Here is a 24,132-nt window from a genome sequence, read left to right on the forward strand (position 1 = left end):
GTCCCTAGAAGTGCCTTGCAGTTCTGACATTCTATATTCTTTGTCTTAACATTCTATATTTTAAGGTCCCTTCCACCTGAGACATTCTAGGTTCTTTGTATTAACAACATTCTATATTTTAAGGTATCATCCAGCTCTGACATTCTATGTTCTTTGCCTTTACAACATTCCATATTTTAAGGTATCATCCAGCTCTGACATTCTAGGTTCTTTGTATTAACAACATTCTATATTTTAAGGTATCATCCAGTTCTGACATTCTATGTTCTTTGTGTTAACAACATTCTATATTTTAAGGTATCTTCCAGCTCTGATAATCTATGTTCTTTCATTCTAAGTTCTGATGATCCATCCCTAGATTCCATGTTCTAAACTCAGATATTGCACATTCTAGGCTCTAAGGTTCCTTTCACCTCTGACTTTGACTTGATATAAAGGAGAGTTTGTGGGCAGGGTCCACATGAGACTCAGATTTTATTTTTTTTAAGAGCACTACTTGACAGAGAATGAGGCTTCCTTCCTTGATGAGTATCAAGGGGTATGTATGTATGGGGCAGGGGTACGCATGGGCAAAGCTTCATGAGAACTCCCCCTCCTTTCCCCCATATTTCCAGTGCTCTAAGGCTTATTCTGGCTTCAAAGACTGATAGCTTCCCTCCTGACCCAAAATCCAGGACCCAGCCTCCCCAAGGCCCATTCATCCCAGCCCCCGACCTGCAGTGATGTTGAGAAGCTTGCAGGCAGTCTCGATGTCTTTCAGCACCTCCCCGACCACCATGGACTGTACTTGCTCCAGCGAGTGCTCCTCCAGGGTCAGGTTGCCTGGGGAGTAGTCTAGACCAGCCCCCTGGGCCTGGCTATCGATGATGGGGCACTGCTCTGGCTCCTTGGGGGCCTCTTCCTGGTCCTCGTCGATGGGACCCTTTCCCCCCCAGGTTCCCTCTTCAGGGTACAGCATATCAAAGTAGGAGAGGTAGAAGGTTGACAAACCCTGCTCAGGTGTGGCAGGAGGGCTGGGGCTCCAGACTCTTCTCTCAGCCCCTGACCCCTTTTCCAGGCTGTTCCGTAGTCCTGTATCAGGCAAAAGGAAGCGGGTTGGTGGTGGGGCACTCAGGCCGGGGCTGGCGCTGCCCATGGCTCCACTCAGGTTGACCGAGGTATCTGTGGAGGATAGGAGAGGAAGGATTTCAGTTTCATCCCCAAGGTCCTGCTCCCTCAATGGGGGATGCTAAGCCTGTTAGGGGGATAAGGGGTTGGGCAGGTACCCTGCCTGGCTCAGAGAAGGCAGGGGAGGGAGCTCAGTGGTTCAGGGTCATTGGGCAGTGAGAGGACCAGACATGCTATGGAAGATACAAACTATCCATTGGAAAAAGGAAATGCACCATGGCTAGGGAGAGATAGGTTGAAAGGGGGCAATGTACTCTGTCCAGTGTCTCCCAATGGTGGGGGTGCGGTACTTATATCAAGGAGCAGAGGGAAAAGAACTTTGCCTTCACTAGAGGATGCTGATGAAAGAAGGGGAAATTGTGTATAGGTGTGAAAGTGCTAACTCATGAGTATCTAAAGAGGAGGGGGAGACATTTCATCAACAATAACAGAGTTGATATTTACGTATTACTTAATATAAGTTAGTAAATTATATTACTTAATATAATCACTTAAAGCAGTTTACAGACATGACCTCATTTGATTCTCACAACAGCCCTGTGATGCAGGAAGTATGACGATAATTATCCTCATTAGAGAACTGAGGAAACTGAGGCTTGGAAAAATTAAGTAAATTGCCCAGATGAGTGGCAGAGTCAGCCATTCCTGACTCCTTGTGGTTAGATCCTCATTCTTACCCTTCACAGATACCATGTTACCTCCAAGACTCAGGTCCCCTTCAATTAGGAGCTAAAGGATGTGGATTTGAATTCCAGTTCTGGCTCTTACTACCTGGGTGACCTTGGGCAAGTCACTCTCTGTCATCTGTAAAATGAAAGCGGTGGACTAGATGACTTCTAAGGTCCCTTCCAGTTTCAAATACGTAGCCCCATAGTCTCCTATCTCCCTGGCCTTTTTTGTCTGCTGCTCACTCAATCAGGAAACACCATCAAGAAATATTATCATCCATCCTTCTGCCTCCAAGCCGGGCAGGCCCCTAGGCTAAGGGGGTCCAATGATACCTCAGTTTCCTGATTTATTTTTCAAAAAAAAAGATAAAAAGTTTCTCTATCTCTTTCCTAAATAACCTAGCCTAGGACCAGATTGTAAATAACAATTATTTCTGTTCTGGGGCCAGAAACTCTGAGGGTCTTCCCCTCCCTGATCGATTCTTCTGTGAAGGCAAAGTGGGCCATTTTTACCTCAGTTCTCACCTAGTCTTTCACTACTGAATGGACATTGCCTCAGACAAACTGAGACCTGGGGAAAAACCTTCACTTAAAAAGGTCAAGGCATCCTGACTTAGGTCTTGCCACTGGATTCTGATGATTCTGGAAGAGATAGTGAGGCTGATGACTTTGCACATCTCTGCCTCACTTAAATTCAATTCACTTGCAAGTCAAGACATCATCCTTGTAATGTCATTGGTCCTCTTCTAGAACCAAGAATTAACAACAATCCTTAATTTTAAATATCCATACAACCTACTAAATTACTCAGTAGCTTTTGAATATCACTGGAAAAAAACAAGCACCATTCCACCTCCATACATACATATGGAGATACAGATATACATACACATACAGATGAGGAAGTGCCTTCAGAAGTCTAACTTCCTTCTTTCCTGGGTGACATAGGCTATTTCCTTCTGTTCTGTCCTCAGAGACAAGACAGAGAACAGATGAACTTGCCTCTAGTTGTACTATACATAGGCTTGTGCTGTTAAATACTTAAAAATTGGTTATCTGGGAAGGGGGTAAGGGCAGGAAATGTACCCAGGGTATACACTTGTAAGATTAATCTGCATTATTAACATTGTCTCCATCACTTTCTCAAATCTAGGCAACCCACAAAACAATAAATCAATGCTACAAATGGTTTGTAGCATTTGCTGATTTCTGAGGTGAAATTTCACTATGAAATATTCACCTTTAGCAAGTTTAATTTCCCTGGGCCCCAGTTTTCTCATCTGTAAAGTGAGAGGTTGGCTTAGACAGTCTCTGAGGTCCCTCTAGGATCCTATGATTCATAGGAGAGAAAAATGACTGAGAATGAATGGACAAAGAATCATGTTGTGGACTTGGGAGAGAATGGCTCTAAAGCTGTTAGCCACTTTATGCATAGAAACCGATTTAAATGTTAAAAACCTTGCTGTTTTAGTCATTTGTTCAGTTTTTCCCAGTCATGTCTAAAAGCAACCAAGCAATTTAGTTGGTTGTACTGATGTTTAATATTAACTATAACGCTACTCCTGCCACAGTCAAACTTTCTTAGTTCAAGGATGAGGCTATGTAAGTTTTATACATATGTGTGCAGGTATAAATGTATATATGTATGTGTATGTATATATGTGTGTATATGTATCATTGTATATATGTATGCACATATATACAATTTTATTTTTCCTAATTACACATAAAGACAATTTTTAACAATTTTTAAAAAAATTGAATTTCAAATTTTCTCTCTCCCTCCCTCACCTTCCCCTTCCTAAGATGGCAAACAATTTGAAATAGGTTACGTATATGTGATCACTACATAAGTTTTTGCTAAAATATTTAATTTTTTAAAATTGTGAATGCTTTATCAAGGGAAAGACTTGACCTGTGGGAGTCTGGACAGCTGTTGTATGCTGATGGGCTTGGTAAGCTGGATTCTACTCCTTTTCTTTCTTATGATAGACATATTCATGGTGGGATTTCAAAGGCACAGGAAGATCATAGGATTTAGACCTGGAAGGGACCTTAGAGGTTGATCGCCTGAGATGTTAGAGATAATTTAGTCCCTTTAATTTTCATCTATTTATTTATATTTTTATTATTTCTATTTATTTTTATTATATTTTATTAAATACGTTATATAATAATGTGTTATGTATATTTTATCATGCATTATTTATTTATTTATTTTTCTAGCAGAGAAAACTGAGGTCGGGGAGGTTAAATGATTTGCACAAGTTAGACAGGTAGTCAGTGGTAGAACTGAGATAGAAATCCTTGATGTAAATTCTTTGACAGTAGAGACTGTTCCTTCTTCTTCTTTGTGTCTTTACATAGTGCTCGTACATGGTAGAACCTTAATAAATACTTGAAAGATTGATTTTGACTCCAAAGCAGTTTGAGAACTCCAGAAATAAAATTAGAATCCAACGCAGAGCTTTCTGGACTCCTCATGGTTCCTTCTCGGACCTCTCAAAACCTAAGATTTGCAAAGCTCTTTGCATATTATTTGGTTTAATCCTTACAACAGGATTAGTTGAAAGTAAGGCAGATGCTATTAGCTCCATTTTACAGGTGAGAAAATGAAGGCTGAGATGTTAAGTGATTTGCACAAGATCAGATAAAGTGTCTGAGGCAGGATTTGAACTCTGGTCTTCCTGACTCTAAGTCCAACATTATTCACTGTGACACCTACAATTCCTACCATTTCATGTGAAATAATTACAGTTTATTGTTGGTCTTCCCAGTAACTTGTTCTCTCTTCAATCTTATTCCAGACTGAGGGTCTTTAATGGCCCATCTTCTTAGGAGGGCAGTTGCTTATCTCTATCATGGTATGGTGGGTAGAACATTGGAAGGCCCTGGTCCGATTCCTACTGAAGCTGGCCAAGTAACTTAATCTGTCTGGGCCTCAATTTCCTCCTATGTAAAATGGAGGGTGGAGTTGGACTCAATGACCTGTAAGGTTCATTACTATTCTAAAGACGTGATACTATCTATGATCCTTTGATACATTTATTCACACTAAAATATTAAGAAGCTCCACTTTCCATTCCCCCACTCAGGGCACAAAAAAAGGACAATTTTTAACTCAAAGGAATGAACCAGGAAAGCAAGAAGGATTGGGTTCCATGACAGCTAAGGGTCTTTTCCAACATTCTATGATTCTGGGGATTCCTTATCACCAACCTTCAGGCATCAAAGTCAGTCAAGGAGACATCGAGGGACAAGGGAGGCCTTCCTTAAACCTCAAATCCCAAATCCTAAATCCCTCTTTGACATAAGAAGACCCCTACCCAGGTCCTCAGTCCCAAGGACAGAACCAGAAGAATAAAGATACAGTTTGGAAGTTGCATCTAGCTTTCTAGAGATTGTTAGTTATGACAAGGAGAGGGGGGAAGAAAAGGTTTCCTTTGGCTGTCTCTCTTCCTTGGGTTACTTTAAGTGACAAGGTCTGAAAGGTCAGAGTTGGGTGGAGTGTGACAGGTGTGGCAGGGAGACAGAGGGAAGGCCTGGAGTGAGTTCAGGTCCTTCTGTGCAAACACACGTGTGTGCTGTGGGATGAAGTTATTTACCTAGGTATTCAGGACAAGCTGCACCAACAGCCTGGCTCTCCTTGTCTCTCTGTTCCCCACCCCCTGGGCCCATACTCTTTCCCCCTACTCCACCCAAGTCAATGCCCCATTAACCACAAAGGTTGGGCAGCCCCTAGAGGTCCATGCTGTTCAAATCTATCCCCCCTTCTCCACCATTGTCTTCCTTCTACTCCAATCTGGCCATATCCTTTCCACCCCCATCTCTGCCACGTTAGGGCACACACTGCCAGTCCTGCTGCGCTCTTGCCAGGAAGAGCAGGAATTTTCCAAGAAGCAGGAGAACTCACTCCCCCTCATGCTGTGGCTATGCTCTTGGCATCAGTAATGTGTAGGAAACAGGGATACCTGCTGGGCTCTGGGTTTAGGGCAACAGGAGGATGGATAGATCGAGGAGTGGCACAGTTTGCCAGCTTTGGGAAATAGGGAACAGAAAAATACCTCTCATTTTCCCCATACCTAACACCTATAACCCAATTTCCTCTCACAAGTTCCTGGGGCCCACTAAAGGACCAAAAAGCTTTGACTTAATCCTAGCTCCAAGATTTCCTTTTGGGTCACTTTTTCCAAGTAAAAGAGAAGTTAATCATTAACCTTAAGGTTGCATAAAAGGCTCAATTGTCTGAAGGTTGTACAGAAGGTGGAGGGTGACGGGGAACGCTGCACAGAGGGGAATGGGGAGTGCCTTTGGATAGAGGAAAACCTTTGCTTGCCTAATCCAAGAGAGTCAGGGCTTGCATTGCCCAGGCAGCAAAGCTGGGCATCCCCACTAAAGCCCACTAGCCAAGGAAGATGGGCACCGCTGGAGGACAGGGCCACATGCCCTTGTGTACCTCCATGGACTCATTTGCTCTTATTTTGCTCTAGGCTTTCTACTTTGGTTTAGCCAGCTGAGAGTCTCTGAATGGACATTGTGGTAGGGTAGAAAGAGACCAAATACTTGGAACTGGAGGATTTAGGTTCAGGTCCTGTCTCTAGACAATCTTGGGCAAATCACTTAACTTTTCTCGGCTTCAGTTCCCTACTAAATAAGGGAGGAACGTTAGAAGATGCCAAGGTCCCATTCAGCTCTAACTCTTGTTATCCTATGATAATATGTTTGTTCATAATCCTTTAGTAAGATTCTACAATAGGAATTCTTAACTTTTGGGAGATCATGGTCTGGTGATAGTCTGGTGAAGCCGATGGATCCCTTATCAGAAAAAAAAAATGTTTTAAAATAATTGAAAGAAATGCTAAATTTCAGTTAGTAAAAATAAAGATGCGATTTTCCCCCCATCTAAGTTTACAGATCACTCTGAAATCTATCCACAAACCCTCAGAGAAATCCCTAAAAGGAGTTTGTCTTGAATTGTTTCCTTCTCTAATTCATCAAGCTCTGCCATGTTAATTTTCCTAAAACCCTGATTGAATGTCACTCCCCTACTCAAAAACCTTCAGTGACTATTCATTGTTCATCACACCAAGTCCAGACTCTTCAGTTTGGCATTCAAGGCCCTGCTTGGCAATAAACTAACTAGCCCCTCAGACCTTATCTCACCACACCTCCCCAACACAGTTTAATCAGACCAGCTCCCTATTGTCCCTCTACTCATTGTAGCCATTTCTTTTCTCATTTATGTTGATTGCTTCTCTCTGACTCTTTACCACCAGCCAAATTTGCCTGGGATCCTCTTACCATCTGTAAAATGGGGATAACAATAGCTAACCTCCCAGGGTTATTGTGAGGATCCAATAAAATAATAATGGTAAAATGCTTAGCTCAGGGCATAACACTTAGTAAGCACTACGTATATGTTAGCTATTATTATTGTAATAAATCTCTGTTGATTTATTGATTCTAGTTCCTATCCCCCTCTCCTCCATGAAGATTTCCCTGAGAACTCAAACTTCCCATTAAATTCACCATGTCACCTAAGATTATAACACTTAGAGACTAATGCATGATTCAGCCCTTGATTATACATCCAGGCATGCATCACTATTTATAGGTATCATCTGTGAAGCAGCTAGGTAGTACAGTGGATAGAGCATTCGGTCTAGAGTCAAGAAGACCTGAATGCAAGTCCAGTCTCAGAAAGCTGTTTGCTGTATAACCCTGGATGAGTCTCTTAACCTTTTCCTCAGTTTCCTCATCTGTAAAAGTAGGGATAATAATAGTATCTACTACTATAAATAATAGTATATATTACTATAACTAAATAATAGTATCTACTACAATCTAGTATCATAAGTCTTGCTGGGAAATATTTGCAAACTGCTTTGTAAACCTGAAAGCACTAAATAAATGTTAGCTACTTGAGCAATTAATAGCTGCTCATTGTTATTAATCATCTAATTGTTTTGTGCGTGTTATGAAGTGTTGATTCCTCAGTCCAATCCTAAGTCGCTTGATGTTTGCTTCCCTGCCTCACCCAGGGAATAAAGCAGACAATAAACACTGAGGATCATTTCACATAGCATGTTAGTGCTTAGAGATTAATAATTATAGTTAACGTTTACATGGTATTGTAAGGTTTGCAAAGTTATCTATGGGCATGTGCATGCACATGCGTGCACACACACACAATCTCATTTGACCTTCACAACAACCCTGTTAATTAGATGCCATTAATTACTATGCCCATTTTAAAGATGAGGAAATTGAAGCACTCCACATTGTGCCACCTACTTGCCTCAAGCCCTTCATTTTACGAATGAGGAAACTGAGGCTCAGAGGGGGTAAAGTGAACCTTCCGATATTCTATGGGTAGTAAGTAGAAAAGTTGAGATTTGATCCCAGGTTTCCTGACTCAAAATTCAGGTTTCTTTCACTACATGATGCTGTATGACGACTTCTAGCTGTTGTGTGCTCTGGGATCTGTAAGAACACACTCTTTGAGTTCTCCTTGACCCCCTGGAAGGGAAGGCATCCTAAGGCTAGCTTCTAGTCAGTTAGCTTCTGTTAGGACCAAAGGGCTGGGTCCTGGGTACCGCTCTCGTCTCCTGGGTGATGTCTCCTTCTTTTGCAAAACTTTAGTTGATTTTCTCTGGATTAAGCTACAGACATGGAGGGATCAGTTTCTCTTTGCCACCCCCATTTCACTTTTGGACAAAGGCATTCTGGTAACAGCTGGTATGGCCAGAGGCCAGAGACAGTCAGGGGCAGAGTGGTGAAGCAGGGGACAGAGAGGATTAAATTGCTCCAATGGCTCTGTCCCTCCCCCAACCCCTAACCCTACCTAGTGAGGAAAGGGAAAGGCTGAAAGAACCAAAATTAGATCAGATCTCTTTTCTCCCATTCTTTCCCTGATGAAGCTGCCCCCTCCACAGCAATTTTGTCTCCCCAGTACCCTCCAACCCCTTTCTCTCATTTCCCTCTGTTCTCCCTACCCACCCCCATCCCCATTTCCATATATCAGAGTCCTCATAGTCATAATTATATTGCTAGTATCCTTTGTAATCCTATTACATTTTTTACTTTATGCACTGAAAAATATTATCCTGAGAAGGGGTCCATAGGTTTTGCTAGACTGCCAAAGGGAGGGGTCTGTGACACTCAAAAGGTTAAGAATCCTTACTCCAGGAAGTTCAACTCTCTCATTTTACAGATAGAGAGATGGAAGCCCAGAGGAGGGTGATAACTTGTCCAAGGTCAAAGATCAAGCTAATGGCAGAGCCAAACTTCTGCACCAAAGCCTTATCTGTCTATCTTGCTGCTAGTTTTTTCCCCAGGTCCAGCCCATCATGGGGCAATGGGTGGAGGAAATAGGGCACAGATCAAAATTAGGTATTTGGTCACAGTGAACATTTCTTTGTGAATTTCCGAATCCATCTTTTTTTCATCAGGAAGTCAAAGGGAAGAAGACAGATTACATCTTATCGTGAGGCAAAACTTCCTAACAATCAGAACTGTCCCAAAGTGGAACGGTTTGCTTCAAAAGATAATGCATTCCTTATCACCAGATGCCTTCAGTTGGAGCAAAGTTTCTTAACCTGAACTTAAAAAAAATAGTTTGATAACTGTGTTTCAATGGAATTGGTTTCCTTTGTAATCCTATGTATTTTATTTTACACATTTAAAAGCAAAAAGAAACCTGAACCTGAACCTGAGAAAGGGTTCAGAAGCTTCAGCAGACAGCCAAAGGGGTCCATGACTATCGGGATTAAACTGTGGATGACAACTTCTTAGGTATATTACAGAGATGATCTTGCTTAGAAATAGACTAGTTGACCTCTGAAGTGTCTTCCAGCTCTGAGATAATGCGATTCTAAGTTAGGAGGCTTCCTTGGGACACTTTCTCCAGAACTCTTTATTTTAGGTTGTTTGTCTCCCTTTCCACAGGCTAGGACTCTTCTGGGGGATAGGCAAAGACTTAGGGCTTGGTACTCTTGGGGTGAGTTAGTAGCCTGGCTTCAGGCTCAGTTTCTTGGTCAGCAAGCCAGAACCTTGGAGAGAGCTGCAGGGTTGGGACCCAAGATCAGTGAGAGATTTAGACCCTGGATGAGTCTTGCTTCTTGTTAGAGCTGAATCATTTTCAGTCTTCTCAAGATTTTGTTCCTGTCACCTCATCCAATTCTGCCTGTTTTCTGTCTTCTTCCTGTCACCTCTCTTCTGCTTTTCTATTCTCTAAATTCTACCCCCTTCCTCCTTCTTCTCCTCCTCTTTCTCTTTTCTGATTCTCTTTATCTCTTTCCTTTCTTCCCCATCCTGCCTCTTCTCCTCTCTCTTTCTCCCTCTTCTCTCTCCTCTTTCTGTTTCTTTCTCTTCTTTCTCATTCTTTCCTCTCTCTTTATCTCTTTCATTACTTCCCTTTTATTCCCCTTATTTCCCATCCCCCCTCCTCTCTTTCTGTCTCTTTCTCCTCTCTTTTTCTTTGTCTTCTTTTTCTCCTCCTTTTCTTTTACTTTTCTCTATTCTTCCTTCTCTCTTTCTTTCTCTCTCTTCCTCCCTTGCTCTCTCCTCCTCCTCTCCCCTCTCTCCCTTCTTTCTCTTTCTGGTTCTGTCTCTGTCTCTCCTGCCATTATCTCTCTCTCATTATTTTCATTCTCATTTCCTTCTCATCTCCCCTCTCCCTCCCCCTCTTCTCTTTCTCTCTATCCTGTCTCTCATTTTCTCTCTCTTTCTCCCTCTTTTCTTCTCTCCATCCTCACTGTCTGTGTCTCTCATCCCCATCAATTTCATTTCGTTCTCTTTTTTTACAATTTCATTTCAAGTTTTGAGTTCCAAATTCTATCCCTCTCTCCCTCCCCTCCCTCCTCCCTGAGATAATAAGCAATCAGATAAAGGTTATACATGGACAATTATGTAAAACATTTCCATATTAGTCATTCTGTACAAGAAGACTCAAATAAAAGGGAAAAAATGAAAAAAGTGAAAAATAGCATGCTTCAGTCTATATTCAAAACATATCAGTTCTTTCTCTGGAGTTGGATAGTATACTTCATCATGAGTCCTTTGGGATTGTCTTAGATCTCTGTATTGCTGACAAGAGCTAAGTCATTCACAGTTCTTCATTGTACTACATCCTATGTTGCTGTTACTGTGTACAATGTTCTGGTTCTGTTCACTTCACTTTGTATCAGTTCATGTATGTCTTTCCAGGTTTTTCTGAAACCATCCTGCTTGTTATTTCTTATAGCACAATAATATTCCATTATAATACCACAGCTTATTTAGCTATTCCCCAAATGATAGGTATCTCTTCTATTTCCAATTCTTAGCCATCACAAAAAGAGCTGCTATAAATATATTTGTACAGATAGGTCCTTTTCCCTTTTATAGCCCCTTGGGAATAGTTCCAAATTGGTCTCCAGAACAGTTGGATCAGTTCACAACTCCACTAACAGTGCATTACTGTCCTAGTTTTCCCACATTTAACATTTTCCTTTTTTTGTCATATTAGCCAAACAGATAGGTGTGAGGTGGTACCTCAGAGTTGTTTTAATTTGCATTTCTCTGATCAGTAGTGATTTAGAGCATTTCATATGATTATAGATTGCTTTGATTTGTCTGAAAATTGCCTGTTCATATCCTTTGACCATTTATCAATTGGGAAATGACTCCCATTAATTTCTTTCCATATTCTCTAGCCTTAGTGTGATTCTACCTAAATGACCTGACCAATCTATTTCCCATGGGACTGAGATATCCCCATTTGTCATCTCTCTTGTATCACTTCCTTATGCTCTCACATCAGGCCATACCTCCTATTCCAGATAAAAGAAAGATATTTTTGAGAGGAGAAGGAGGAAGGGGTGGTCCAGGAGGACCTTTATGGAAGAAGAGATGTAGTTTTCCCTGTCTCGTTCTCCTCTGTCACCTCACACCATCCAACCCTCTTCTCCTTGGCTTTTTCTCTTTTCTAATCTCTAACCAACGCCACCTCTACATGTGTCTCTAGTTCTTTACAGTCCTGCTGACAAGAAAGTTTAGCTTAGAGAGCAATTCCATGTCCCTGATACTCAGAAGATGGAGAGATAAAAAGAACTGGAATATGAAAGGAAATGGGAAAATCAGAAGAGGCTGATACGGGATAGAGACAGGAAATGAAGGAGTTAGAGGATGCCATTAATAAGAACCATAACAGCTAGCATTTATATAGCACCACTGTGTGCCAAGCACTTTACAAATATTATCTTATTTGAGCCTCACAACAACCCTACCAGGTATGTGCAAGCATGCGATTTGTCCAGAGTCACATAGCTAGGTTTATCCTGATTCCAGGCTCAGCTCTCTATTCACTGTACAACTAAGCTGCCCCATTAAAATGATATGATATAATATATGATGTGCTGTGATATGTAATATGATAAAATGTAATGTAATGAAATATAATATAGTATAGTGGAACACATATTGGGCTTGGAGTCTAAACCCAGGTTCAGGTCCTAATACCAACATTGATTAGCTGTCAATGGACAAGTCATTCAGCCTCACTGGGTGTCCTATTTTTCTGTAAAATGAGTATAAATAACATTTCTACCAGCTACCTCACAGGGTTGTTGTGAGGAATTTTTTTAAGTGTTGTTAAAATCTAAGCTATCATTACAATCTTGCTTTGTCCACACCCTCCATGGGGTGCCAAGAGATTTGTAAGAACATAATGATATCATTTTCCCTGGATATTACCTGAAGAAAGTAACTTTCCCTCTTCAGATCTCAATTTCCCCATGTATAAAATGAGAGGATTGAATTAAAGGATCTCTCAGGTCCCTTTCTGTGCTGATATTCTGTGAGTCTATATGGGATCCTGGGCTCTTTTCTCTCATTCAGTCTTGGAGGATCTTGGTGACTTTTTTACTCAGACCACACAGTATAGAGAGAGGCCGATGGGTTAGTAAAAGGATTTTCATCATGTTCTTGGTGAAAGGAGTGGAGCCTTCCAAGCCTTTTCAATTCAAAAGGTCAGGAGGGTACTCTGAATTTGAGCTTTGGAGCCATGCCAGCATCAATGCCCCAAGGAGCAAGGAGTAACCTTAGGGCTTGGAACATAACCCAGCAGTAGGTGGGCATATGTAGCAATCACTCTGCATCTGGATACTTGGGAGGACCAAGCCTATGTAGGAAGGTTTTGAACCTATTCCCTCCCAGAAAACTAAACGGAATAGGGGAGACTATTGCCTCGCCTAGATGTTGGGGTATGTGTATGGGGGTGTGAGTTGATGTTCTTGCTATACCTTTGAAATAAATGTCCCTTTTCAAAAAGCTTTTAAAATATACATATAAAATACAGAAAAAAATGAAAAATATAAAAAATGTAAAATACAATAAAAATAAAGAAAAGGCAAGGCTTTGATTCTTGGTGACTCATTACTTCCACTGACCATTTCAATGGCCCACTCTTCTCATTTTCAGTCTCCCACATTGACAATCAATCAATCAATAAGCATTTATTAATTGCTTACTATACATAAGGCACTATAGTAGGGCTGCAAAGACAAAAGACTGTCTTTACCTTCACAGCACTCACATTCTATCAAAGAAAACAATATACATGCATGAATGTACACCCACATTTATGATCTACATGTGTGCATGTTTATATAGACACACATGTCTGTACACATAGTAATGTGTGTATATGTATTATGCATATATACATAATACATACATGCAATAATTTGCAGGGAAAGGGACCAACAGTTACAACCTTAAGGAAATCTTCATATAGAAGCCCTTCCGTCCCATCCACCAACCCAGACTGAGCTTCAGGGCTGGTCTGTTGGGTGATTGTGTTTGTTTCCATGTAAGGTTATTTCAATCACCCTAATCTAGCCCCTATCCTTATCAGAAGGAGGAAGAGTGAAAGACCACTCAGCCCCCAAACCACAGAGTGAGGATCAGTGGTCATTGAAAAGCACTTGGCACAATTTCCTTTGAGACTGGTTCTTCCCCAAATGACAGATCTTCCCATTTCTTTTCCCCAGTTTCTCTCACAACTCCTATCCCTGTTCGTCTCCTCTCTCTCCCTCAGTATTCAGAAAAGATTCTTTAGATGGGAAGGAGGAAGGGTGAGAGAATATAGAGCCAGAGTTTACAATGACCAGGTGGTCCCTGCTTCTTACTACAACAAGCAGGTGCTTCCTTGTGTGACCTCAAATAGTCATTTATCCTTTGTGTGTCTCACTTTCTTCATCTTTTAAATGTGGGTGTTGGATAATCTTAACATTTAAAGACTCTGTCAATCATATAGTCTTAGAGATGGAAGGATCCCTAAAGGCCAACCTCGTACAACACAAAACTGGACAATAATCTCTTCTACAAAGTTCCTGACAAATGATCATCCAGGCTTCATTGAAAAGATCTCCAGTGAAAGGACAACTACGTAGCTCAGTGGTTAAAGCACCAGGCCTGGAGTCAAAAAGATTCATCTTTCTGAGTTCAGATTTGGCCTTGGACACTTACTAGCTGTGTGACCCTGAGTGAGTTATCTAATCTGGTTTACCTCCATTTCCTCGTCTGTAAAATGAACTGGAGAAGGAAATGGCAGAACCACTCCAGTATCTCTGCCAAGACAACTCCAAATGGGGTCATGAAGAGTCAGACATGACTGAACAATAAAAACAAGTGAAAGGGAACTGACCACCTCCTACAACAGTCCATTCCATTTTTAGATAGCATTATTTGTTAGTTAAATGAAGGAATAGACAGGCAGGTAGAAGGATGGATAGATAGATAGACAGACAGACAGACAGACAGATAGATGGATAGATGGATGGATGAATGGAAGGAAGGAAGGAAGGAAGGAAGGAAGGAAGGAAGGAAGGAAGGAAGGAAGGAAGGAAGGAAGGAAGGAAGGAAGGAGGGAGGGAGGGAAGGAAGGAAGGAAGGAAAGAAGGAAGGAAGGATTTTAGAAGTGATCTAGTCCAATTCCTTCATTTTACAGATGAGGAAACTGAGACCCACAGAGGTTAAGTGACTTATTCAAAGTAACATAAGCAGTAAATAGCCGAAGGAAGATTCAAACTTGGGACCACTAGCTCCAGATCTGACATGGTTTCCACTGCACATGCTCTCTTCTAAATTCAAACTCCTCTTGCCTGGCATTTAAAACCTCTTCACAATCTGATACCAACCTAGTTATCTAAACTTATCACTCACTATATCACAATCTACGGTCTCAAATCAAATTGTTGCTTCCCTGTCCTTGACGTTGTCATGAGGAATACGTCCACCAGGCTTTTGTTCAAGACCTTTCTGTGCTGTTTGTTTTTTATTCCTCTCCACCTCCTTAAAGCCCATCTCAAGCCCAATGTCCCCCATAAATGAGAGGTAGTGAGCTCCTCATCACTGGAGGTCTTCATGAGATGACTGGATGACCAATTAGCAGAGATACTCTAGAGGGAATTCTTGTTCAAGTAAGCATTGGGTGAGATGGCCCACCCTACTATGCATTCCAATTCTGATGTTCTATGAGTATGATTCTGGGAGGCCTTCCTTGACTATTCCAGTCCATATGAATTGCTTCCCTGGAGTTTTATATCAATGCTCTTCTTGTTTAGTTGTTTCAATCATGTTCAACTCCTTGTGACTCCATTTGTGATTTTCTTGGTAAAGATACTGAAGTGGTTTGCCATTTCCTTCTCCAGCTCATTTGACAGATGAGGGAACTAAGGAAAACAGGGTGAAGCAACTTGCCCAGGATCATACAACTAGTAAGTATCTGAGGCCAGATTTGAACTCAGGAAGATGAGTTTTCCTGACTTCAGGCCCAGCACTCTGTGTAGTATAGTGCCCCTTAACTATCCCCTCAATACCCTTAAGTGGTGCCACCAGGGAGTAGTCTGTACCACACAATCTAGCATTAACTGTATTTATCTGTGGTTCATCTTTGAACCTCTTGCTCTGCCAAAGAGGTTGTAAGCTTCTTCAAGTTAAAGACCATGTCTAAACATTTCTTTGAATCTCCCATATCACCTGGAATGGAGCTGTATACACAGGAGGCACTCAAAACATACTTGTTGCTTGATCAAAATCTGAAACCTCATGAAAGGCATGTTTGGGGATGTGAAGGATACAGAGACCTGATCCCTAAATGCTAAAGCTCGGTTGCACAGTGGTTAGAGCTCTGAATATGGGCTCAGGAAACCCCAAGTTCAAATCCTGTCTCAAGACACTTATTATCTGTGTGGCTCTGGGCAAGTCATTTACACTTCATGCCTCAGTTTCCTTATCTGCAAAATGGGGTTAATAAAAAATGCTAGCTATTATTGTTGTTATTGGAACTAAGGGGAACTTCTTAAATATGAAATGGACTGCTTTAGGACCAATAAAAGGAAGTCCTCCATCATACAGTGGGTCAAGTAACTTATAGGACTTATCACTTGCATAGTAGGCAGTATTTGTGTGCCCTGGCCTTGGGAATTCTGCCTCTCCTGTATGTTCTGGACCACCATTACCTTCACTGAACTACATAGGACTTAATCTGTGCCTGGAGCAAAATTTCTGTCTTTAAAAATGTGTAGATTTATGAAGAAAACAGTTCACTAGCCCCTCAATGGAGCTCCCCAGATGTTTCACCCTAGGTAATTGTCTGTTGCTGCTTCAGTGCTAGAGAGATAATGCTGTCTGAAAATCCCAAGAGATTCAATAAGGCTTGAGATCAATTCTTAGATGATAGATCCATATTCATACTTATCCTGTGGGTCATTTGAGAAAGTCAGGAGGATCTGAAGGCTGAACTCCTGTCAAAGACAGAATTCTGGACTGGGCTGGAGAAACATAGGGCTAACCCTGCATACAGCAGATTGATAACATATGTTTGCTCACAGGGATACAATTCAGTTATGTTTTGCCCCTCCATTCCTATTTCCCCCCATTATTTCCCTTGAGATTCTGAACTTTTGTTTCGCCAAAAGAATTTCCCTAATTTTTTTTTGTCCAGCTCCATAAAGTATTCCTTCGGATTCATAAACTTAGATTTGGGAAAAACCTGAGAGGCCATTTAGCCCCCATTTCACAGTCAGTTAATGAAGTAATAAGCATTTATTAATTGCTTACTATGTTTTACAAATGGGGAAACTGAGGCACAGAGGAAGACTTGTCCAGGGTCATAGAGCTAGTAGCTGTTTTAGATCTGGTAGACTCATGTCTTCTTGACTCCAGCTTCGGAGATCTACTCATTACTAAGTCTGTAAATTAATTTAAGTAGCATTGCCACTTTTCTTATTATGGCACAACCTAATCATGAACACTGAATATTTTTTTCTTCTACTTAAGTCATTATTTCTTTAAGTAGCATTTTGTAGTTTATACAGGTCTTGAGTGTTTCTCAGTAGGCTGATTTTTATACATTTTTGTATTTTGAAAAATAGACTTGCATTTATACTATTTCCTACTGGATTTTATTATTATACACACATGCTGTTGATTTCAATTCGGTTGTTCACCTCAGTTCAGTTTAATTTTTCCAGACTCTAGTTTCCTTATCTCTAAAAACAAAAAGGTTGGAAGAGATGGTCTCTGAGGTCTCAGGGCTGCAGTTTCTGCACCCCTGGTTAGGACATAGGAAATCCCTAAAGGGGTCAAAAAGAGTCAGACATGACTGAAAATGACTGAACAAAAACAAAGTGGCTGAGAGTGGTGAGTAAGGAATATATGTAAGAGACATTGTGGAAGTCAAAATAGCATCTGACAATTGATCAGAAAATAGTACCACAAAATGCCTGAGAGGAGAGCACATCCAGGATGAGATGGTGCTGCAAGGTGTCCAATGGAGCAGATTGCTCGAGAGGAATTAGGACTAAGGTCTTCAGATATGGCCAACAAGGGATCTTTGGTAATTTGGGAGAGAGGTTTCAGCTGAGTGAAGAGATTAGAAGACAAATTGCAAAACTACCAAATCTACTGAAGGCTGAGTAGAGATTGAATGGAGAAATGGAAGCAATGAGTGTAGATGGCTTCTTCCAGGAATTTAGCTAAGAAAAGAAAAAGAACACAGGCCTTCATGGACCCAAAGCCTAAGGGGAAAGTTATTCTTGCGTTTCAACTCTGCTGAGAAGCTGCACTTCTCTAGCTACCTCCAAGGTTTTGTTTGATTTTTGATTTGACATTTGATACTCAAATGAAGGAATCATAGAACCTCAGTTTTGGGGGAGATCATAGGATAATAGACATAGAACTGAGTCTTGGAGATGATCTAGTCCAACTCTCTCATTTTACACATGGGGAATCATTCCTTCAGTTGTTTTTCGGTTGTATCTGACTCTTTGTGACCCCATTTGGGTTGGTCTTGTCTTGGCAAAGATACTGGAGTGGTCTGCCATTTCCCTCTCCAGCTCATTTTACAAATGAGGAAATTGACACAAAGAGGGTTCAGCAATTCAGGCAAAGACTTGCCCAGGGTCACATAGCTAGTAAGTGTCTGAGGCCAGATTTGAACTCAGGAAGATGAGTCTTTCTGATTCCAGTTCCAGCATTATGCCACTTAGCTGCCCATTTTTCAGAACAATCTTTTATTTTAGACTCAAAGGCCAGAATACAATATAGAATAAAGAAACAAAACAACTTAAATATTGGAACCTGAATACAAAGTAAGAAAGGGGGGAAAGTATGTCATGTGCATAGCAGAGTACAAGAGAGGATTCAAAATACGAAAGAATAAATTTTCTTTTTAAGAAAGCCTGTATGATAAAGAACATACATTGCGTTGAGAACTATCCATCTATTCTTTGTTTCTTTTTAAGTTTTCTTTTGTTCTCTGCTTTTTCACTGTGTTCTTTTCCTCCCATCCTCTCCCCCCTGCCCTCCAAAGGCTACAATTAAGTTTGGATATGTTTCTCTATCCTATCTGCCCATTTTTTAAAATGATTTTATTGATTACTACTTGATTGATTGACTCCTTCTACCAAAGTCCATTCCAATGTTTCATCTTGATTTGTCGGTGACCCTGAGTTTGTGAAGACTGTGTCAGGGAAGTCAAGCTTTGAGGAGAGATCTGGTAACACATGTGTCTTGTCATCCAAGGACCAGACTGGCTAGATTCAGAGGGGCTCACCCCCAGAAGATGGGGTTCAGAATCAGACATGCAAAGCCTGTCTCTGAAGGTATGGAGGAGTTATGAGCTGCTTCTGGGGAAGGAAGACTCTCTCCCATGGAATAATAGATCCCTGAAGTGAATGATAAGGAAGAGGATCATAAAATTGATTGTAGTGAGGATGATCAAAGTCTGATTATTTGAGGCATTAGGCCATTGGGGAGAGATAAAAGATAGAAAAAGAACACAGTCTCCACCCTTGAGAAGTTTATGGGAGGGGGGAAGAGAATGAGTCAGCTACACAATGAGTCTCATTTGAAAATGAATTAACATGAGGAAAATGAAGAAGAAAGTTAGAGGGTCATGGGGAAAGACTGGGCAGGAAAGGCTCCTCTAGTTGGGAGGATCAAAGAGGGCTCTATGGAGGAAATCCCATCTGATTTGGGGTTTGAAGGAAGGAAAAAATTTCAAGAGGAAGAAATGTAGAAGCAGTTTGCTTTGTGGCCTACATAAAGGCTACCACAGCCAACACACACACACATGCACACACACACACTTTTTTCCCCCCAGATCAAGAACTGTGGTCCAGAGTTTGAGTCACTAGCCACGGGCCCCAAAGTACTATACTAAGTAATGGAGCCAATCTTCAAACTCTGGTCTTCCGCCTCCAAATCCAGAATTCTTTCTACTGTAGCAAGCTGCCTCATGAATTAAGTTTACACATCCAAGGCCAGAAGAAACCTCAAAGGTCAGCTAGTCCAATCCCTGCATTTTACATTTTACACCATAGAGGTGACATCACTTTCCCATGGCAACACAAGTAGTAAATGACAAAACCAGAATTTGAACCCAAATCCTGAGACTCAAATCTGGCAGGATTTTCATTATCTCCAAATCTCCATTCTTCCTTCGGCTTCTAGACCCCCCAGATCATCCACCACAATGGGAGGAACAGTTGAAGAAGAAATAGGGAAGGATTGAACTAGGGTATAGTCATTGTGGAAGTAGAAGAGAAAACATGAGACCAATCAATGGAGTATTATGGTAGGGAGTGGCTTGGGAGGGGACGGCATGGCATGGGATGGAATAATGTAAATCATGGAATTTCAGAGTTGGAGGAGTCATGTAGTCTAACCCATATCTGAACAGGTAAGGGGCTGCTAGGTGGAGCAGAGGATAGAGTGATGGGGCTGGAGTCAGGAAGACTCATCTTCCTAAATTCAAATCCAGCCTCAGACACTTAATAGCTGTGTGACCCCGGATGAGTCATTTCTCCCTATTTGCCTCAGTTTCCTTATCTGTAAAATGACCTGAAGAAGGAAATGGCAAAGTGCTCCAATATCTTTGCCAAGGAAACACCAAAATGGGTTCCCAAAGAGTTGGACATGAATGAAATGGTTGAACAACATCTGAACAGGAATCCCCCATGTAGCAAGCCCAAAAAGGATAGCTCTAATTTGTAGTTTTTATTTACATAGACCAGTAATCTGCTTTTCCTTAACTTTCAACTATTTCTCCTAGTTGTGCCTTCCAGGGATCAAGCAGAACAGAGATGGGATGGGATGGGATGGGATAGAATTGGATGGAATGAATAAACTAGATCCTATATTCTCCAATGGTATAGGAGCTTTTTTTTACCATAGTCCCATACAATTCCTGGCAAGAGTTTCCCTGGGAAGGGGGAAAATTTGAGTTCATGGAGAGCAGGAGAAGGGAAGTCATAGGAGGAAGAAGGAAACTCCCCCTTCCTCTGGACTAAGGAAAACAGAGGAAGGAGAGTCAAGACAGCTCCTTTCCCAGACTCCCATCAAGTCTCCATGAGAGGTTGTTCAGAAAAATGGAGTTGGGGGTTCCACAGGGGTAAAAACTCTGGGCTCTGACCCAGATCCCAGGGAGAGGAGAAATCACCTGGGTTGGGTTGCCCAAGGGCTGAGCAGAAACATATGCAAACTAGTTTAGATAATGAACTGACTTAAATGTCAGGAAGGGCCCAAGGCAACGTCTCCTTGTGTAAAGTTTGCTTTGGGAAGGCCTGCTCCACCTGACTGGCAGCTAGGCTGGGGGTGGGGGATAAAATGAGATTATAGGATAGGAAGTCTGAGGTGTGAAGGAGGGAATGGAAGGACTGAGGAGGTGAGGGTGAGATGAAGGGAGAGCACAGGTCAAGTGGGTTGGGGTGAACACATGAAGAGACAGGTAAGAGGGGGAGGGGACAGGAGACCGTTCAGAGAACAGGTGAGAAAATAGATGGGTGAGGGGATAGATATGGAGTCTACAGGGAAGGGGAAAAAAATAAGAGAAATGAATAAAAACCTGCCAGAGATCGGTGCTCCCTAACCCCAGGCAGCCAACCCTGTCCCATCTCCAAGGTGAGCCAAGTGACAGACAACCCAGGAGCTCCCTTCACCTTTCATCCCCATGATGGCTCCTGTCCTCCTAAGGGGAGCCCTGGACAGATACCTGTCTTGGTCCCAGAGCTTTTCATTTTCACAGTTGCTGCATAATAGATCAGAGTTCCCTACAAGACTCTCCCTGAGAAGGAGGGGATCCAGTGAGATCCAGTGAATAGTGAATGCCTATGAAATATAATAGGCACTTATGATACCACAATCCCACACAAAGCTGAAGAACTCATATTGAGTCCAGCCTCAGAATGGAGTACTGCTGCGGCAAAGAAATCTACCCCTAACTGGCAGTTGCCATGGCTAAATTTCCCGGAGTGGAAAGGAGAATCAAGTCTAGCTACCTCAGACCATCCTAATCCTGCCCAGATCAGGTCCCATTTCCTCCTTGAACCCTTCCTAGATCTTCTGATTATAAATACTGATATGTTAAGTGACTTGCCCAGAGTCACAGAGCTATTTAATGTTGTTCAATCTTTTTGTGACACCATTTTGGTGGTTTTCTTGGCAAAGATACTGGGGTAATTTGCCATTCCCTTCTCCAGCTCATTTTACAGATGAGGAAACTGAGGCAAACAAGATTAAAGGACCTGTCCAGGGTGACACAGCTAGTAAGTGTCTGAGGCTAGATTTGAATTCAGGAAGCAAGTCTTCTTGACTCCAAGCCCAGAATTCTAGTCACTGTACCACCTAGCAGTCTCATATTCTTAGGGCTATTCAGAATTTAGTTACCAGTGAAAAGTAGGTAATTATGGGAGAAGAAATTTTGGATGGGAGACTTGGACTTTAACCCTAACTGCCACTGACTCCACCAGTGAATTGAGTCTGCTTGGTCCTCAGTTTACTTTTCTGTAAAATAAAGGAGTTGGACTAGGTAGTTTTTCTGGTCCCTTTCAATTCTGACGTTCTTATAAGATTAAACAATCAGCATTTGTGAGGTGCCTTCCAGGCACTGACATTTATTTGGCATCCACTTAACTTTGATAGGACTCTGTTTCCTCATCTGTAAAATTAAGGGACACTGGGGCTAGGATGATGATAAAAATTAAATAGCTCAACAATGTATGTGAATGTCTTTGAAATAGAAATGATTCCTACAATTTTACAGTCCCACACAAAGCTAAGAGAGAGGCTCATTTCAGCTCCAAACTAACATCCTACCTGGGCTGACAACATGGACATCAGAAATGGACATAAAATATTTACAAAATTAACATGAGATAATTTGTGGCACAGTGGGTAGAGTACCAGACCTGGAGGCAGAAATACTCATTTTCATGAGTTCTAAACTGCCTGACGCTTACTAGCTATGTGACTCTGGGTAAGTCACTTAACCTTGTTTGCCTCAGTTTCCTCATCTGCAAAATGAACTGAAGAAAGAAATGGCAAACTACTCCAGTATCTCTGCCAAGAAAACCTCAAAAATGAAGTAACAAAGAGTCAGATATGACTGAAAAATGACAATATTCAACAACAAATTTTGAGGGGAAGAGAAGGCACTCACAACTGGGAGGAAGGATCAGGAAAGAATTCCTGGAGAAGGTGGTGTTTGAGGATCTCCTTCAGATACCTCTCGTAATAATCACTGATGGCAGAGAGAGGGAGAGACAGACAGACAGAGAGAGAGACAGAGACAGAGAGAGAAAGAGAAAGAGAGAGAGAAACTTCAAGGTTTGCAAGATACTTGTCACTTTTTTAAAAAGAAATTAAAGTTTTTCAATTAACAAGCACTTATTTGTCTCCCTCTTACCTCTCTCTTCCAATTGAAAAGGGAAAATTTCATAACAAATATGTTCAGTCAAGGAAAGCATGTTCCATTATTGGCCATGTCACGAAATGTTACACACATTTTCAAAGCCGAGCCTTACAAAAACCCGATAAGAATTCTGAATGGACCTGTCTTCAAACCTCAGCTTGGCCACTTGTTAACTGTGTGACCTTGGGCAAAGCTCTTGACCTCTCTAGACCTCGTTTTCTTTAGTCCTAAAATGAGGGAGTTGGACTATATGAACTTTTAAAGTCTCTTCCAGTTCTAAGTCTATGATCCAGCGAAGTAGACTTATTATCAGTTTTACAGCTAAGAAAACAGAGGCTTGAAGAACCATAGATTTAGGGAAGGGCATGAGCCTTTATGTGGCAACTATTACGTGTCAGGCATTATGCTAAGCACTTTACAAATATGGCTTCATTTGATTCCACAACAACCCCAGGGGATACATTTTACAGATGAGAAAACTGAGGCAAACAGGATTAAGTGAACTACTCAGGGTCACATAGCTAGCACATGTCTGAGGCTGATTTAAGCTCAACTGTTTCTGACTCCAGGTCCAGCATGACCCCTATCCACTAGGACCCTATCCAGGACCCCACTTTACAAAGCCATTTTGGTTTTTTTTTGGCCGATACTAGAATAATAATTTCCTTCTCCAGTTCATTTTACAGGTGATGAAAACTGAGGCAAACAGGGTTAAGTGACTTGCCCAGGGTCACACAGCTAGTAAGTGTCTGAGACCAGATTTAAACTCAAGAAGAGTCTTCTTGACTCCAGGCCTAGAGCTCTATGCACTATGGCGCCACCTAGAAGGGAATTTAGAGTTCACCTACTCCAGAGACGTCAGTCCTACAACAGCCCACAATACTCCCAAATGCTATAGGAACCAGATTAAAACGTAATCGGGAAATATTTCTCAAAAATAAATAAGAATACAATAAAACCTAGATAACATCATATTTTAAAACTAACTTAATACGTAGCTCATCCAGATTTTTATGTGTGGATTAGTGGCTACTGTTATCTCTTTAAGCTCAACACCAT

The 24,132-nt window shown here is 41.5% G+C and overlaps 1 protein-coding gene across 6 annotated transcripts in view; it reads right to left on the bottom strand.

Moving 5' to 3' along the window:
• The window catches only part of SPDEF (SAM pointed domain containing ETS transcription factor), a 61,197-nt gene that overhangs the window by 22,356 nt on the left and 14,709 nt on the right, over positions 1-24,132 (bottom strand). For all 6 annotated transcript variants that reach the window (XM_072641804.1, XM_072641807.1, XM_072641806.1 and 3 more), the window contains one exon: positions 715-1,161. In XM_072641804.1, coding sequence (XP_072497905.1) covers positions 715-1,135 — 421 coding nt within the window. In that variant the 5' untranslated portion in view covers positions 1,136-1,161. The remainder of the gene's footprint in view (positions 1-714; positions 1,162-24,132) is intronic.

Source organism: Notamacropus eugenii, chromosome 2 (assembly GCF_028372415.1).
Source record: "Notamacropus eugenii isolate mMacEug1 chromosome 2, mMacEug1.pri_v2, whole genome shotgun sequence".
NCBI lineage: Eukaryota > Metazoa > Chordata > Mammalia > Diprotodontia > Macropodidae > Notamacropus > Notamacropus eugenii.